This window comes from Erinaceus europaeus, chromosome 12 (assembly GCF_950295315.1).
Source record: "Erinaceus europaeus chromosome 12, mEriEur2.1, whole genome shotgun sequence".
Taxonomy (NCBI): Eukaryota; Metazoa; Chordata; class Mammalia; order Eulipotyphla; family Erinaceidae; genus Erinaceus; species Erinaceus europaeus.
In genome coordinates this window covers 94,614,250-94,631,169 of record NC_080173.1, presented here as the reverse complement: position 1 = coordinate 94,631,169, position 16,920 = coordinate 94,614,250, and the positions used below count along the sequence as shown (strand labels likewise).

General features: G+C 46.0%; 1 protein-coding gene across 29 annotated transcripts in view; it reads right to left on the bottom strand.

Annotated features, from left to right (window-relative positions):
* The window catches only part of PBRM1 (polybromo 1), a 94,075-nt gene that overhangs the window by 25,077 nt on the left and 52,078 nt on the right, over positions 1-16,920 (bottom strand). For 22 of the 29 annotated variants that reach the window (XM_060204484.1, XM_060204502.1, XM_060204503.1 and 19 more), the window contains 6 exons: positions 14,037-14,679; positions 12,080-12,291; positions 11,109-11,294; positions 7,901-8,058; positions 5,593-5,856; positions 2,883-3,028 (listed from right to left, as the gene is read on the bottom strand). In XM_060204484.1, the coding sequence (XP_060060467.1) occupies positions 2,883-3,028; positions 5,593-5,856; positions 7,901-8,058; positions 11,109-11,294; positions 12,080-12,291; positions 14,037-14,679 (1,609 nt within the window). Of the gene's footprint in view, positions 1-2,882; positions 3,029-5,592; positions 5,857-7,900; positions 8,059-11,107; positions 11,295-12,075; positions 12,292-14,036; positions 14,680-16,920 lie in introns of those variants that run through there. The other 7 variants (XM_060204510.1, XM_060204505.1, XM_060204482.1 and 4 more) reach the window with 2 other exon arrangements.

Here is a 16,920-nt window from a genome sequence, read left to right as displayed (position 1 = left end):
TCAGAGTGCAGCATTTATCCACTTCACCCGTTCCAGGCCCCTCCTACCTTGCTTTTTCATATGTTGTGACTTAAAGAATTCTAAGCTCAACAATTTGTTTGGCTTCGTATGTTAACTCTCTTTTCAGTCACCAGGTTCCAGATGCCATCAGGATGCTGGCCAGGCTTCCCTGGACTGAAGACCCCACCAGTGTGTCCCGGAGCTCCGCTTCCCCAGAGACCCACCCTACTAGGAAAAGAGAGAGGCAGACTGGGAGTATGGACCGACCAGTCAACTCCCATGTTCAGCGGGGAAGCAATTACAGAAGCCAGACCTTCCACCTTCTACAACCCACAATGACCCTGAGTCCATGCTCCCAGAGGGATAGAGAGTGGGAAAGCTATCAGGGGAGGGGGTGGGAAATGGAGATTGGGGGGTGGGAATTTTGTGGAGTTGTACCCCTCCTACCCTATGGTTTTGTTAATTAATCCTTTCTTAAAAAAAAAAAAAAAAGAATCCTAAGCTTTACTTACCACTCACAGGGGTTACTGTTTGCGTGTCCATCATAACGGGGGAGTAAGGAGTATACACCCATAGGGGTAAGGGTTATTAGTTTGTTTCGATTTTTGATTTAGATATTTTTATTGCTACCAGGGTTATCACTAGGGTTTGATGCCAAGGCTACGAATCCACTGCTCCCAGCAGCCATTTTTTCCTATTTTTATTAGATAGGATCGATAGGAAGTAATAGGGGAGGGCGAAATAAAAAGTAGGGGGAGAGAGAGAGAGAGAGAGAGAGACCTGCAGACCTGCTTCACCACTCGTGAAGCAACCCCCCTGCAGGCAGGGGCTCAAACCTGGGTCCTTGCACATGGCAATGCATGTGCTTAACTGGGTGTGCCACCACCTGGCCCAATACTGTCTGGTGTGTTCAGTGTTTCCTCAGTAAGCATGCAATAAATGCTCACTACTGAAGAGCTAGTGAGGACAAATCATTTCCCCTGGGTATGAAGCTAGCAGGGATGGGACTTAGGTCAAGAGCTCTTAGAACTAGCTATTATTCTTAAATGCGACAGTCTCTATTGCCCAGTTCTGAACATGACTCATTTACTACTGGGTTAGGTCATTCAACAATATCTTCAACTATTATTTATTTATTTATTTATTCATTCCATTTTGTTGCCCTTGTTTTATTGTTGTTGTTGATGTCGTCGTCGTTGGAGAGGACAGAGAGAAATGGAGAGAGAAGGGGAAGACAGAGAGGGGGAGAGAAAGACAGACACCTGCAGACCTGCTTCACCGCCTGTGATGCGATTTCCCTGCAGGTGGGGAGTCGGGGGCTCGAACTGGGATCCTTATGCAGGTCCTTGCGATTTGCGCCATGTGCGCTTAACCTGTTGCGCTACGGCCCGACTCCCTATTATTTATTTAAGATAGGATAGGCTGACGGGTGGGGGTAGACAGCAGAGACACTCTCACGCCTGAGGCTCCGAAGTCCCAGATTCAGTCCCCTTGTACCACCGTAAGCTGAGCAGTGCTCTGGCTTAAGGGAAAGAGAGAGAGAGAGAGAGAGAGAGAGAGAGAGGCAGAGAGAGAGAGAATAGGAAAGAGAGAGAGAGAGAGAGAGAGGCAGAGAGAGAGAGAATAGGCTGTGTACACAGCAAAGTGGCACACTGGGCAAACCCACGTCAGCTGTTTTGCCAGCCCAGATTAAAAAAAAAAAAAAAATATATATATATATATATATATGACAAAAGAAGGCAGAGAGGGAGAGGGAGACTGAGAAAGAGACCAAAACAGCAAAGCCTCCTTCAGTGCAGTGCGGGCCGGGCTGGAACTCAAACATGACTCGGCTGCATAGCAAAGCGGGACACTAGAGCTGTTTTCATGAGCCATTTCGCGGATCCTTTCTTTTTTGTTCTTTCAGATTTACTGTGCCTGAAGAACAGCCTGCCCAGACAGTGCGTTGCTTTGCCATGTGTAGGACCCAGATTCAAACCCGACCCTGACTGCACTGAGGGAGGCTCTGGTGGTCTGGGCTCTCTGCATCATAACTTCTATGCCATCTCCCCAAACCAGTGCCGTGGCCTCTTTCACTCTCTCTGCCGCTCTACCTACTCTGTCTTTATCTAAACTGTAAAATAAGAATGAGCGCAGAGATCGACTAACACAAGAGAAAGAAAGAGGACCAGAGCGTCACTCTGGCACACGTGACGCTGGGATCTCAGGTTGTGGGTTTGACGCTATGTCAACTGGGCCACTTTCCAGGCTGTTCACTCACGAACTTGCTCAAAAATATCCGAGCGCCGTGCTTGGGGCAGGCAGTTAAATGGTGAACAAAAGGAGAGGGGTCTCTAGTCTTAGAATATCTGCCATCTGGTGTAGCGGACAATAGGGCCAGGCTGTGGCATGTCCAGTTGAGCGCACATAATACCATGTGCAAGGACCCGGGTTGGAGCTCCTGCTCGCCACGTGCAGGGGGACTATCCCGAGTGGTGAAGAGGTTGAAGCAGGTCTGCAGGTGCCTATTGTTATTTCACCCTACCAAAAAAAGGAAGGAAGGAAGGAAGGAAGGAAGGAAGGAAGGAAGGAAGGAAGGAAGGGAGGGAGGGAAGAAGGCACTGCAGGTGTGTGATGGACATCTGACACAATCATGAGGGGGTGAGGAAGACCTCCTGAAAGAAGAAGCATTTCTGACATTCTTGCTGAGTTCTAGAAATGGTAGAACGGGAGAAAAAAAAAAATCCTGGAGGAATGTGCAGAAAGAAGTGTGGCTACAGGGAAGGGTAAGTTCAGGGGAAGGAGAGAACCTCTCAGGCAAGGGACTTTGGTCTTCATCCAAAAAAGCAACGGGTTTCTATTGGCTCCCCATCTCCCAGACCCCAACGATCGTCTCTACTCACCGGCCCACACGAGGACGCACCAGGCCATGGGACTTGATGAAGACACAGTCGCCAACCTTCAGCCACATGTCATTGTACCGAAGCTGTTCAAAGTAGTGGCAACCTGGTTCACCATTTGACATTTCCACAGGAACGTCTTCTTTCTCCTGAAGGAAAAAAAAAAAAAAGAAAGTGGTAGATAAGCAGCTGACAATCAAGACATAAAAAAAATAAGGTTATAAGTAAAAATAAGTAAATAAAAAGTAACTAAGGAAAATCGACTTTGCTACATACTAGATTAAAAGAAAAAATAACTATAAATAGACATTTTGATGAGAACAGGAAGCCAAAAGATTACTGAAATTACTGTAATCAAAGTCAGCAAATATTTATATAAAATTTTAGTTGATTTTTCTAAAATAACGTTATGCCAAGATTTGCTTTTAATATTTTATTTATTGATTGATGAGAGGGACAGGAGGAGAGAGAAAGAACCAGACACCACTCTGGTACATGTGCTGCCAAGAACTGAACTCAGGACCTCATGCTTGAGAAGCCAAAACTTCATCTACTGAGCCACCTCCTGGACCACACTTTGTTGGCTTTTGTTTGCTAAGCACTGCTCAGCCCTGGCTTATGGTAGTATCAAGGATTCAGCCTGGGACTAAAGAGATCCAGGCATGGACGTCTGCAAAACTATTATGCTAACTCCCCAGTCAGGGTCAAGATACTTTTATCCCCCTTCTTTTATTCCATTCCCGCTGTCTTTAGCAAAAGTAGGAAAGAAAAAAAAAGTACTGGGAGGACTTATCACTATGCAGAAGTACTGTCTTCCATGCACTGCTATAGCATGTAGGAAATGAATCACTTTTTAAAAATATGTATTATTTATTAGAAAGATAGGAGGAGAGGGAGAAAGAACCAGACATCACTCTGGTACGTGTACTGCCGGGGATTGAACTCAGGACCTCTTGGTTGAGAGTGCAGTGTCTTATTCCACTGTGCCACCTCCCAGCCCACCACTTTTTTTTTTTTTTAAACCAGAGTACTACTCAGTTCTGGCTTATGCTGGTGCCTGAGATTGAACATGGGACCTTGGAGCCTCAGGGATGAAAGTCTTAATGTGTGGGGAGCCACATGTGCCCTCAAGGTTGTTGGGTAGTATGCCACCTCCCCCTGGCTTCTGCTTAACCATATGCCTATACAGGGATTTACTGACCCCATTCAAAGCTTTGGTCTATTTACATAAATCACTTTTACATTTACATAAAGCACTCCCTCCAGGGCATTGGTGGTTCAGTGATAGGATTCTCGCCTGTTCCGCCCCCTCCTTGTCACACTCTGATTTTCACCAGTCACTTTTCTCTCCACCCTCTCTATATCACATCCTGTTTCCACCCTACTTGGAGAGTATAAAAACAGCTGCTCTTCTGATTAAAGACACTTGGAAACTGCTTTCTGGCTCCGAGAGTTCCAGAGTGTATCTCCTGTGGAAGTTAGTGCGGCACGAGTTCCTGATCCCTCTCCCACGCAGCAGCCTAGATCGGCTCCAGTTGAGTTCTCTCCAAGCCAGAGAGCACTAGCTCGGGAAGAAGTACCCTCAGGCTATCCCGGCACAAGGTTGCTATTGCCATGGCCACAGAGTCTCTGTTCACAGAAGACCTTGCTTAAAAGGTAAGTCCCTGCTTTTCTACTCCTTAGAGTCTTTGTTCACAGCTGGCCTCCTTGCTCAAGAGATAAGTTTCTGTCTCCCAACTCCACTTCCCCATGAATCACCCAGGACCTTCCAGATAATGCTAACCATCATGGCAACACACCACTTCAATCAACAGTCCCTGACTGCTAACTCCCCCCTTGCCCTGGCCTTAAAAGCAGCACCTTTGGTGCTAATAAACAGACTTGATCAGAATCTTGACTTGTCTCATTTCTCTCGAGTGTCTTGTCCCCTTCCCTCTCCCTCCTTTCCTCGTCCTCACTCCCTCTCCTAGGTTAACCCATGTTGAAGGTCCTGCAGGATGGGACATTAATGTAGAGTCATTATGCTACATCTCCCCAGAGCAGTGAACTGCACAGGTATGAAACCCAACAAAACTCTGGTAGGAAAAAGTTACTCTGCCAGAAACCATTACTTTATTATTATTATTATTTTAGATAGACACAGAGAATTTGAGAGGGAAGTGGGAGACAGAAGGATATAGAAAAGATACCAGGCAGGGGGGTAAGTAGCATAATGGTTATGCACAGAGACTCTCATGCCTGTGGCTCCAAAGTCCCAGGCTCAATCCCCGGCACCACCAGAAACTAGAGCTGAGCAGTGCTCTGTCTAAAAAAAAAAAAAAAAAAAAAAAAAAAAAGGGAAGCAAAGATACCCGCAGCACTGCTTCACTACTTGTGACACTTCCCCACTGCAGGCAGGGACTGGGGGCTTGAATCTGGATCCTTGTGCTCAGTGAGAAAGAGACACTAAACTCCGGCTTTGATGGAGCTGGGGATTAAACCGGGGACCTCGGGACCAGGTGGGAAAGTCCAGTAAGCTGCCACTGTGCTACCTCTCTGGCCCGTCTACTGTTTGACACCTCCCCTCCCCTCCCCCCACTCACTCCACCCCCCAACAAGTATTAAGTTTCTGTCTGTCTTTGAAATTTTTCTGGTTGATTAAGAGTTTATCATTTTTTTCTAATTCTAAATGTGAAGACGTTAGTATTTTTCAGTCTGGCTACTATTCACAGACCTTTTCCAAGTTGCAAGTGTCTTCTGTTCGACTGTCCTCAGAGCTGTCTGTGTTCTTCTCTTCATCTGCTTTATCTGCGTTTGCAAACACAGAGGCCACGCGGACAACTGGCAGGGGCACATCCCGAGGCACAAACCTGACCGAGCTGACGGGCATGGTCCACAGCTTGATTTTCTTAAAAGACTTGGTTTTGGCAGAGTATCGTGATTCACAGACAAAAACGTCCTCATCTCTGAAGTTTTCTGGGCATAATTTAAAGTATTCCTAAAAATTAAAAATAAAAAGGGTGAATTTCCTGGGAAAAAAAAAAACACCAAAATCACATAAACAAAACCCCACACCAAGCAAATAAGCTAAACTGTGAGAACTTGACAGTTAACAAACAGCAAACTATATTGGCTAGAGATTAAGTATGGTTTCTTCTTGCTACACAAAGGTCTTAACACATACATATCTAGCTAAGGTTTGCCAATTGCCCCTTTAAAAAAGATTATTTAGGGAGTCAGGCAGTAGTGCAGTGGGTTAAGCACAGGTGGCGCAAAGTGCAAGGACCAGAGTAAGGATCCCGGTTCAAATCCCCGGCTCCCCACCTGCAGGTGTCTGTCTTTCTCTTCACCTCTCTGTCTTCCCTTCCTCTCTCCATTTCTCTCTGTCCTATCCAACAATGACGACAACAATAATAACTGCAACAATAAAACAAGGGCAACAAAAGGGAATAAAATTTTTTTTTAAAAAGATATATTTTTAATATTTATTTTATATTTACTTAATATTTATTTTCCCTTTTTGTTGCCCTTATTTTTTTATTGTTTTTGTCATTATTATTGTTGATGTCGTCGTTGTTGGATAGGACAGAGAGAAATGGAGAGAGGGGGAGAGACAGACAGACACCCGCAGACCTGCTTCACCGCCTGTGAAGCGACTCCCCTGCAGGTGGGGAGCCGGGGGCGCGAACCGGGATCCTTGCGCAGGTCCTTGTGCTTTGCGCCACCTGTACTTAACCTGCTGCGGCGCTACCGCCTGACTCCCCAAAAAAGATATTTTTATATATAGTTATAATGCCTCATAAAGTTCTGGGCTGGATGCATGCGCCCTTTTTGTATCAGATAGGCACACAAGAAGTACACCTTGTTGCCTAAAAAATACAGTGGCAGTCTATAATGACCTTTCAGGAAACAACATCCTTAAAACTTATCCTGCCACGGCTGCAGGGGCTGGGGGTGGGCACTTCATGAGCAGTGAAGCAGTGCTGTAGGTCTCTCTCTCTCTCTTTTTTTGTATTTTGTAGAATTATGGGACAGAGACAGAGAGAAATTGAGAGAGGAGGGAGGGAAAGGGAGTGAGAGAGACACTTGTAGCCCAGCTTCACCACTCGTAAAATTTTCCCGCTGCCGTTAAGGACCAGGGACTTGAATCCGAGTCCTTGCACACTGCAGTGTGTGCGCTTAACCGGGGGTGTCACTGCTGCCCACCCCCACCCACCTCCCTCTTCCATCTCAGTTTCTTTCCCCCCATTTTTCTTTTCTGCCCCCGGGTTGGGGCTTGGTGCCTGCACTATGAATCCACTGCTTCTGGTGGCCATCTGGTTTCCACCGTTGTTGCTGTTACTATTGTTGCTGCTGCTTTGCTGGACAGGACAGAGAGAAATGGAGAGAGGAGGTGAAGACAAAGAGGGGGAAAGACAGACACCTGCAGACCTGCTTCACTGCTTGTGAAGCGACTTCCCTGCAGGTGGGGAGCCGGGGGCTCGAACCGGGACCCTTGTGCCGGCCCCTGCGCTTTGACACTATGTGCGCTTAACCCGCTGCGCTACCGCCCAGTTTCTTTGTCTCTATCCAATAAATGAATTAAGAAAATATTAAAAATGAATTTAAAAAAATCAGCCCGGCAATATAAAACATATCAAGCTAGCTGCATATAGCTATATAATGTAGGTGACAAACAGACTTCCACTGTCATGTTCAGGTTAATTTCTCCCCAAATCTTTTTATTTATTATTATCTTTACTTATTGGAGAGACACAGCCAGAAACCGAGCGGGTAGGGGAAGAGACAGAGAGCCACCTGCAGCCCTGCTTCACCAGTTGCAAAGCTTTCCCCTTGCAGGTGGGGACTGGGGGCTCGAACTTGGATCCTTGCACATTGTAACATGTGTGCTCAAACAGATCACCACCATGCCCCCTGAACACTTCACATATGCATACAGATTTACAGAATCGACTGAGAACATGCCCTAATTCTGTAGGTGGCAGATCAGTAATTAAGTATTCCCGCGGACTGAGTCACATGGGGGCTAGTGAGAGTCTTACCTTGACAAACATGACCACACATTTGCCTAGAATTTTACTAACAGGAACTTTATTATAATAGTCGCTCTTAAAAACTTCTTTTTCTAGAAATTTTCGTGTTGCCAGATGGAATGTTTCATTTGGTCGATAAAACCAACAGCCATATAACCATTTTTCTCCTCAAAAACAAAAGAGAATTAACATTAACAGAAATTATACATTCTTTGCAAAATGGGCAAATGCTCTGCCCATTCTGTCATGGCCTGAAATACTAACATGCATTCTGGACCTTTAAAATAACTTTCTTAGAAGGAGTAATGCTAGATTTATTCATTGGCCAGAGACATGGAGACTTGGAGAGTGAGAGAGAGAGACACCTGCAGCACCGTTTCACCACTTGTGAGGCTTTCCCCCTACAGGTGGGGAAAAGGAACTTGAATCCAGGTCCTTGCACCTGGTAGCACATACGCTGGCAGGTGCACCACCGCCCAGTCCTGGAAAAACACAAAGGATGAAGTATGACGTGGTCCCCAGAATGACTTTTGGCTGGTGGAAAATAGCACAGTGGTGTCGCCATTAGAGCTGAGCAGTGCTCCGGTAAAAACAGAACTGCTTTCCCTTATATCATAGAAAAAGAGGAAGGTGGGAGTCGGGCGGTGGCGCAACGGGTTACGCGCAGGTGGCGCAAAGCACATGGGCTGGAGTAAGGATCCCGGTTCGAGCCCCCGGCTCCCCACCTGCAGGGGAGTCGCTTCACAGGCGGTGAAGCAGGTCTGCAGGTGTCTGTCTTTCTCTGCCCCCTCTGTCTTCCCCTCCTCTCTCCATTTCTCTTTGTCCTATCCAACAACAACAGTAATAACTACAACACTAAAACAACAAGGGCAACAAAAGGGAATAAACAAAAAAGAAAAAAGAGGAAGGTGGGGAGACCTGCTAGGGTGAGGCTATGAATAAAGGTGTGATTCATTTTAAATTGGGGGGGTGGGGAACAGCACTACAGCACTGCTCAGCAATGGCTTATGGTGGTGTGGGGGGATTAGACTTGGGCTCTGGAGCCCCAGGAATAAAAGCCTATTTGTGTAACCGTCATGTTGTCTCCCCAGTCCTAAGGTGTGTGTTTTAGGGAGCTGGGGTGGTGCAGCAGGTTAAACGCACATGGAGCGAAGTGCAAGGACCAGCGTTAAGGATCCCGGTTCGAGCCTCTGGCTCCCCACCAGCCGGGAGTCGCTTCACAGATGGTGAAGCAGGTCTGCAGGTGTCTGTCTTTCTCTCCCCCTCTCTGTCTTCCCCTCCTCTCTCCATTTCTCTCTGTCCTATCCAACAATGACAGCAGTAATAACAACAATAATAACAAAGACGATAAACAAGGACAACACAAGGAGAAAAAATAAAAAAATATGTAAAAAAGATGTATGTTTTAGAAAGGATACAGATACAGTAAAGACAGCACTCAGTGAAAGGATCCAAAAGTATTTCACACAATGCGTAGCAGAAAGAACTGTTCTGTCTACATCTTCACTAATGCTGATGCATTTTCTGGATATGAAGTTAAAGCCTTTGGAAACAAATTCTTTATTTTTTTAGATATTTATTTATTTATTTCCTTTTGTTGCCCTTGTTGTTTTATTGTTGTAGTTATTATTGATGTCATTGTTAGATAGGACAGAGAGAAATGGAGAGAGGAGGGGAAGACAGGGAGGGGGAGAGAAAGACAGACACCTGCAGACCTGCTTCACCGTCTGTGAAGTGACCCCCTGCACGTGGGGAGCCGGGGGCTCAAACCGGGATCCTTAGGCCAGTCCTGTCGCTTTGCGCCCCCTGCGCTTAACCCGCTGCACTACTGCCTGACTCCCTGGAAACACATTTTAGCCTTGGCTCTTATCTCTACTCATCTCTTTCCTGTCATCTCTACTAGATGCAGTGGCTTAGTGAGAGGTAAAACGTGAGCCTCTCTTTCTTTCAAGTCCCGGCCATCCTGCAGAGTTCATGGTGAGGGTGTTATTCTCACTGCTGGGGCTTCACTGTTCCACTGCTTTGGAATGACCCCCCACCCACCCCCACCCCCGCCCAGACAGAAAGCCACAATAACACCAAAGGTACTTTGGTACTTTGCCAGTCCTATGGTGTCCTTTAAAGATTTCACTTACTAATGGGGAAGGGAGAGGCGGGAGGAGAATGTGTGTGTGGGGAACACTAGGGCATCACTCCCGCACAGGTGATATTCAGGGTCAAAATCAGGACTCCATGCTGGTAAGATCATCACCACAGACACCGGGCCTCTGGGTGTGTGTGCTGTCTGCTTTGTTCTTTGTTTGTTTTTAACTAGGGAACTGCTCAGCTCTGAATTAAGATGGTGCTGGGGATTGAACCTGGGAACTCAGAGCCTCAGGCATGGAAACCGTTTGCATGAAAACTATACTATCTTCTTAGCCCTGGTGTGTTTTTAATATCAGCTGAATAAATGAATTGCAGCTAGACTTTTATCCCCCTTTTATTTATTTTTTTAAATTATTTACTTACTGAATAGAGACAGAGAAAAATTAAGAGGGGTGGGGGAGATAAAGAGGGAGAAAGAGAAATACTCCTGCAGCACTTCTTCAGCCCTTGTGAAGCTTTCCCCTTGCAGGTGGAAACCAGGGGCTTGAACTTGGGTCCTGTACATTGTAGCATGTGCGCTCTACTGGGTGTGCCACTGCCTGGCCACTCAACTAGACTGCAACAGTTTTAATTTTACTCTGCCACTGAGCAGTAATAACAGAGCCCTGATTTTTCCATAAAAATTTTCAGGAGGCACTAAACTGTATTTCTTCACACTATACAACTATTGTTGGTTGTTGTAGAGAAAAATGTCTGGGCTACAATTTTCTCCCTGAGGATCAAGAAGGAGTCAACAGAGTCAGCCGGTAGCGCAGCGGGTTAAGCGCACGTGGCATAAAGCGCAAGGACTGGCGTAAGGCTTCTGGTTCGAGCCCCCGGCTCCCCACCTGCAGGGGAGTCGCTTCACGGGTGGTGAAGCAGGTTTGCAGGTGTCTGTCTTTCTCTTCCCCTCCTCTCTCTATTTCTCTCTGTCCTAACAATGACGACATCAATAACAACCACAATAATAACTACGACAACCATGAAAAACAACAAGGGGCAACAAAAGGGAAAATAAATAAATATTTTTTTAAAAAAAAGGAGTCAACAGTAAGTCACGTTTCATCACCCTGCTCTTCAGTTACAAACTTACCAGCAGAATCTTCCCACAGCCTCTCAATACAGACTATATGAGGCTGCAGGTTGGCCTCTGCAGGCTCCACGTAGACATAGTCTCCAACGTGGTACATGCTGTTCTTAAAGCTGCAGTCCTGGCTGTACGTCCGGTGCAAGCCGGTGAGACTTGCGGCGCCTGAGGCATCTTCACTCTTTTCAGCTTCTTAGGACAAAAAAGAGAAAAAAACAGAGACAGAGAAAGATGTATTCACTGGTGGGATGTGGGACTCAAACGCACGTTATATATCTGACTCTGTTCAGCTATTCACAGGCGGGACTCAGGTCAAGCCCCAGGAACCCCACATTTCCAACAGCTTCTCTTCAAAACTGCCAGCTGCATTCCAGCCACTGCCGTCAACACACATACAAAGGGTCCAGGGATAAAAGCCACCACCGCAGTAATACACGCTCAGTACGGTCATTCTGCTGTAAGATGACCTGTCAGGAGAGCTTACTCAGTAGGACACAGAGCACCAGTGTTATGGGAGGTGCAAACTGGTGCGACAGAGAGCACCAGGAATCTCCAGGAACGAGACTGGTGCTGTGTTGTCTCTCCTCAGTATCTTTGCCAGAACCTGGAGGTTATTATGCTGAGTGAGGAGATAAACCGGAAAGAGAAGGACCAATATCAGATGATCGCACTTATAGGTGAAAAAAGGAAACGGGACAGTAAGGGAAAGCAGAAGGTGACGCGTGAACTGGGTGTGGTGTATTGTACCAAAGCAAAGGACTCTGGGGAAGCAGGGGAAGGAATGAGAAGCAAGAGCACCAGGGTCCTGGTGTGCGATGGCGGAGGAGGGCCTAGGGCGGGGGAGTATCTTCCAGACACCTAGACACCGACTGTGGCGAGGTGAGGGGCTGGGGGCCGGCTGGCGGTGCACCAGGTGAAATGCACAGAGTACGGAAAGTGCGCAAGTATTTCTCCAGATTTAATAAAAAGAAACCAACCTCTTTTTTCTTCTTCTCGTTTTAGTTTATCTTCCTCGATTTCTTTTGGTAATTTTTCCTTCTTCTCTTTCTCCACATCGTTATGCAGATGTTTTGTGGTATAGCTAAGTGCTGGTGAGAGAAGGATCTCACCATTTTTGCAGAGTTCATCGCGAATCCTAATAAAGAACTGCTGAAGTTCTACTGCATCCTCATAGATCTCAGAGTCTGTCCTACAATGGCAATGAGAAGCACCCACTTAAACACAAGTTCTTTCTTAGGTGCCTTCATTATTACTGCATTTAAACCACAGCCTTCTTAGCTCTGACTTAATGGTGGTGCCAAGGATTGAACCTGGAACTTGAGAGCCTCAGGCATGAAAAGCCTTTTGCGCAAACACTACACCCTCTCTGGCCTATGCATGCTACTTCTTTCAAATAACTCAATTACAAGCTATGTTCTATTGAATGCTTCCTTGAAAAAGGATTATATTTATTAATGTAAGACAGAGCGAGATGGGGATAAGAACCAGAGCATCACGGGCACATATGCTAGCTTGGGACCCCATGCTTAACTGCCCGACACTGGATCCACTGCACACCTCCAGGGCTGCTATGTGCTTCCTTAACATGTTGATTTATTGTTGTAGTTATTATCGTTGTTCTTGATGTCGTTGTTGTTGGATAGGACAAAGAGAAATGGAGAGAGGAGGGGAAGACAGAGAGGAGGAGAGAAAGACAGACACCTGCAGACCTGCTTCACTGCCTGTGAATTGACTCCCCTGCAGGTGGGGAGCCGGGGGCTCGAACCAGGATCCTTACGCCAGTCCCTGAACTTTGTGCCATGTGCACTTAATGCTGCATTACTGCCCCCCCCCCCTTTAATGTAAAGATATGGATTTTTTTTTGTTTGGCCTTTTTTTTTTTTTGTACTGGAGCACTGCTCAGCTTTGGCTTATGGTGGTGCAGGGGATTGAACCTGAGACCTTGGAGCCTCAGGCAGGAGAGTCTCTTTGCATAAGCATTATGCTCTCCTCCCTACCCACGCTCAGGCTCTCTATTAGGAATGTGTGTACCTGTGCGACTGAGGCCTCACATATAAAGCGGCTCAGCACTCCCAGAATGCTTTCGGCTCAGGTGTGTGTGTGCAGGAGACACACACCGTCAGAACCACCCCCGGTGCCATGGCACCTCACACGTGGTGCTGAGACTCAGACCTGGGCCACGCCCATGGCAAGACAGGTGCCCTGCCCAGTGAGCAGCTCCTACACTTCTGCCCTTCCCCAACCGATCAATCAACCAATCAATCTGTGTATCCAGCAATTTGGACTGCAATCACACTTTACTGCTTTTCAATAAATCTTTAATTCTGTCTTATTTCTCACTGGTACTAATATCTTTGTTCTCTAGACTTTCCTGACTAGTTAGAATCCCAGTGGATCAAGTACAACCCCCTCAAGCATGAGGTTCTGAATTCAATCTCCGGTAGCACAGGTACCAGAGTGACGCCTGGTTCTTTCACTCTCTCGCTTATCTTCTTCACAAATACATAAAGAAATATATAAAAGAAAAAGAAAAGATTTTTTTTTGGCCTCTAGTTATTGCTGGGGTTCGGTGTCAGCACTACAAATCCACTGCTCTGGTGGCCACTGTTTCCACTTTATTGAACAGGACAGAGAAACAGACAGCAGCAAGAGAGACAGAGAGACACCTGCACAGCTGCTTCGCTGCTTGTGAAGCTTCCTCCCTGCAGGTGGGAAGCAGGGTCTCAAACCCAAATCCTTGTGGGTCCTTGCATTACATACTATGTGCACTGAACCTGGCGTGCCACTGCTTGATTCCCTCCAACCAGAATTCTAAATAGTACCCCATCAAGGATAGCTATACACCAAGCTGAAACACTACATCAAAGCAGAATTTTTCTCTTGCTTTACAATAACTGTCACACCTTCTTAAGTTATACGGCTTTGAAAACATACCGGTTCATTCTTCTTGCTCTTTCCAATACCTCAAACATATGCTCCTGAAATAAATCAAGCCGTCGATAGCGATTATTTTCAACATTCTTCCTAATTAAGTCAAAAGTCAGAGGCGGCTTATTAGGAAAGCTGGGATCCACTGCAGGGATTTCTGCTAAGGAGTCACTGTAGCATCTCCCCTCATCATCCTGGTGACTCATGACTGACACAAAAAGATTGTGGATGAGCTCTTGAATCAGCAAGGTCACATTCGGGACGTGAGAGTCCTCGTCTCCCTCTAGGTCTCTGCGAGTTTCCAGAAGGACTTTATGTAGGACAAGGGCGTCTTTGTAGATCAAAGACTCGGGCTCATTATATGTACAGGCGTTGTTGAACATCATGACAAAGTCCTCGACCATGGAGTCTATATCCTGGTATTTGTTTGCCATCATGTGACTTCGAATTTTTTCCATGTCCATGGGCTTTTTAATGGTCAAGTAGTAGTCAGGCAGCTCCGACCTGGAGGGCAGTCTAAGGAATATGGCACTGAGACGGCGACCTCTCTTATCAGTGTAATTCTTTACAGCTTCATAGACCTCGTTGAGTTTCTGCTGCATCGGAGTCATGTACTTCGATTTTTTAGGAGAAACACCACTCTTCCGACCTAAAGAAAGAGACCTAACGTTAAGTAGAAGAAATGAAATACACCCACATTTGTGTATAGCTGACGGCATAGCCAAAAAAACACCTTTCAACTGAATTGTAAAACAAAGTAATTAACATCATCTATAATGAACGCTATCCATAAGAGAAAGAATTGGAGAAATCTAAACTGTTTTTAGAAATCATATATATATATATAATTTGTGGGAAAGTAAATACAGTTTTGAATAGACTAGAATTTTAAAAAGCAAATAGTCACAGGGCCAGTGATGGTGCACATGGTTGAGCACACACATTACATCGTGCAAGGATCTGGGTTTAAGTCCCCGGTCCCCACCTGCAGGGGGGAAGCTTTGCAAGTGGTGAAGCAGGGCTGCAGGTGTCTCTGTGTCTCTATCTCCCCCTCCCCTCTCAGTTCCTAGCTGTCAATACATAAAGACAATTAAAAAAAATTTTTTTAAGTGAACAGCTATGTGAAATTCTATCACCTGTAGTATTTATTTATTTATTTATTGCCTCCAGGGTTATTGCTGGGGCTCAGTGCCAGCATACAAATCCACTGTTTCTGGAGGCCATTTTTTCCATTTTACTGGATATGGCAGAGAGAAATTGAGAGAGAAAAAGATAGACACTTGCAGCCCTGCTTCACTGCCTGTAAAGTGAGCGCCACCTGACGGGGCTCAAACTGGCATCTTTGCGCTGGCCTTGCACTTTGTACTATGTGTGCTACTTACTCAGTTCCCTCTGGAAGACTCTCTTTAAAGATTCATTTACTTTTTTATTCCATTCTATTTTTTTATTCTGGATAGAGAGAAATGGAGAGGGGAGAAGGAAATAGAGGGAGAGATGAGATACACAGATAGCATTGTTTCACCATTCATGAAGCTTCTCCCCTACACAGGGACCAGGGCTTAAACTTAATTGGGTCACTGTATATCGCAGCATGTGCGCTCTGCCAGGGGTGGCCACCTGGCCCCTCACCTGTGGTACTCGTAGCCGCTGTGATGGGAGTGGAAGACATACAGATGTTAAAACAGAGGGTAAGGAATAAAACCTTGTAGCCTTGAATCCCAGTTGAGAATATCAGTATGAACTTAAGATGTAGTTTATCTTTAAGGATGAGAAGAGACACACACACACACACACACACACACACACACACACACACACAATCTCTTCCTTGTCCACTGAAAATCCTAGAAACATCATCCCAGAAGCATATGTAATTATATATATATATTTTTTAAAATTTTTATTTTATTTATTTCCCTTTGTTGCCATTGTTGTGGTTATTGATGTCGTTGTTGGATAGGACAGAGAGAAATGAGAGAGGGAGGGGGAGACAGAGAGGGGAGAGAAAGACAGACACCTGCAGACCTGCTTCACCACCTGTGAAGCGACTCCCCTGCAGGTGGGGAGCCGGGGGCTAGAACCGGGATCCTTAAGCCTGTCCTTGCGCTTTGCGCCACGTGTGCTTAACCTGCTGTGCCACCGCCCGACTCCTGCATATGTAATTTTGACTAATAATTTTGAAATACTGATTTCAGATAATGATGTCAGCAGCTCTCTAGCAAATAGCAGACTACCAGCCTGTGTAAAATGAGGTTGGCATGTTTTAAAACATTAGACAGTAAAGAATCTATTAATGAGAGGAGGGGTAGTGTAGAGGTGTTATAGGAGGCCCCAGGTTCAACCTTCAGTACTACCACAAACCAGAGCTTAGAAGTAGTCTGGCCAAACAAACAAACAAACAAACAAACACACCACCAACAAAGAACAAGGGTCTATCAGTGACTTCTTATCAAGGTGATCCCAAAGAACACAGCAAAAGGCCTGGACACCATAGACATCAGAAAGGGGAATACCTGCATGGACTAAAACTCAGCAGTATGTTTAAATAATGCTGCTTGGGGGCCAGAGAGACAGCTCACTAGGCTCGAGACCCATCTCGCTCTGTGCGTGGCTTCCGTCTGAACACGGGCACCCAGCGGAGTGCCACAGCGACGCTCATGACCCTGCCCCTCCACTGATCTAAATGAAAAAGCTGGCCCGGCAGTGAAGGAATCACACATCTAAGGTCTCAGTTATGCAGAAGTTAAATAAATCTAGTGGCTCTCAGTGACATAAAAACAAAAAAACTGGGCAAGTGTTGGAGTATGTTAATAAACCAGTGTATTGGGAGTCGGGCTGCAGCGCAGCGGGTTAAGCGCAGGTGGCGCAAAGCACAAGGACCAGCATAGGG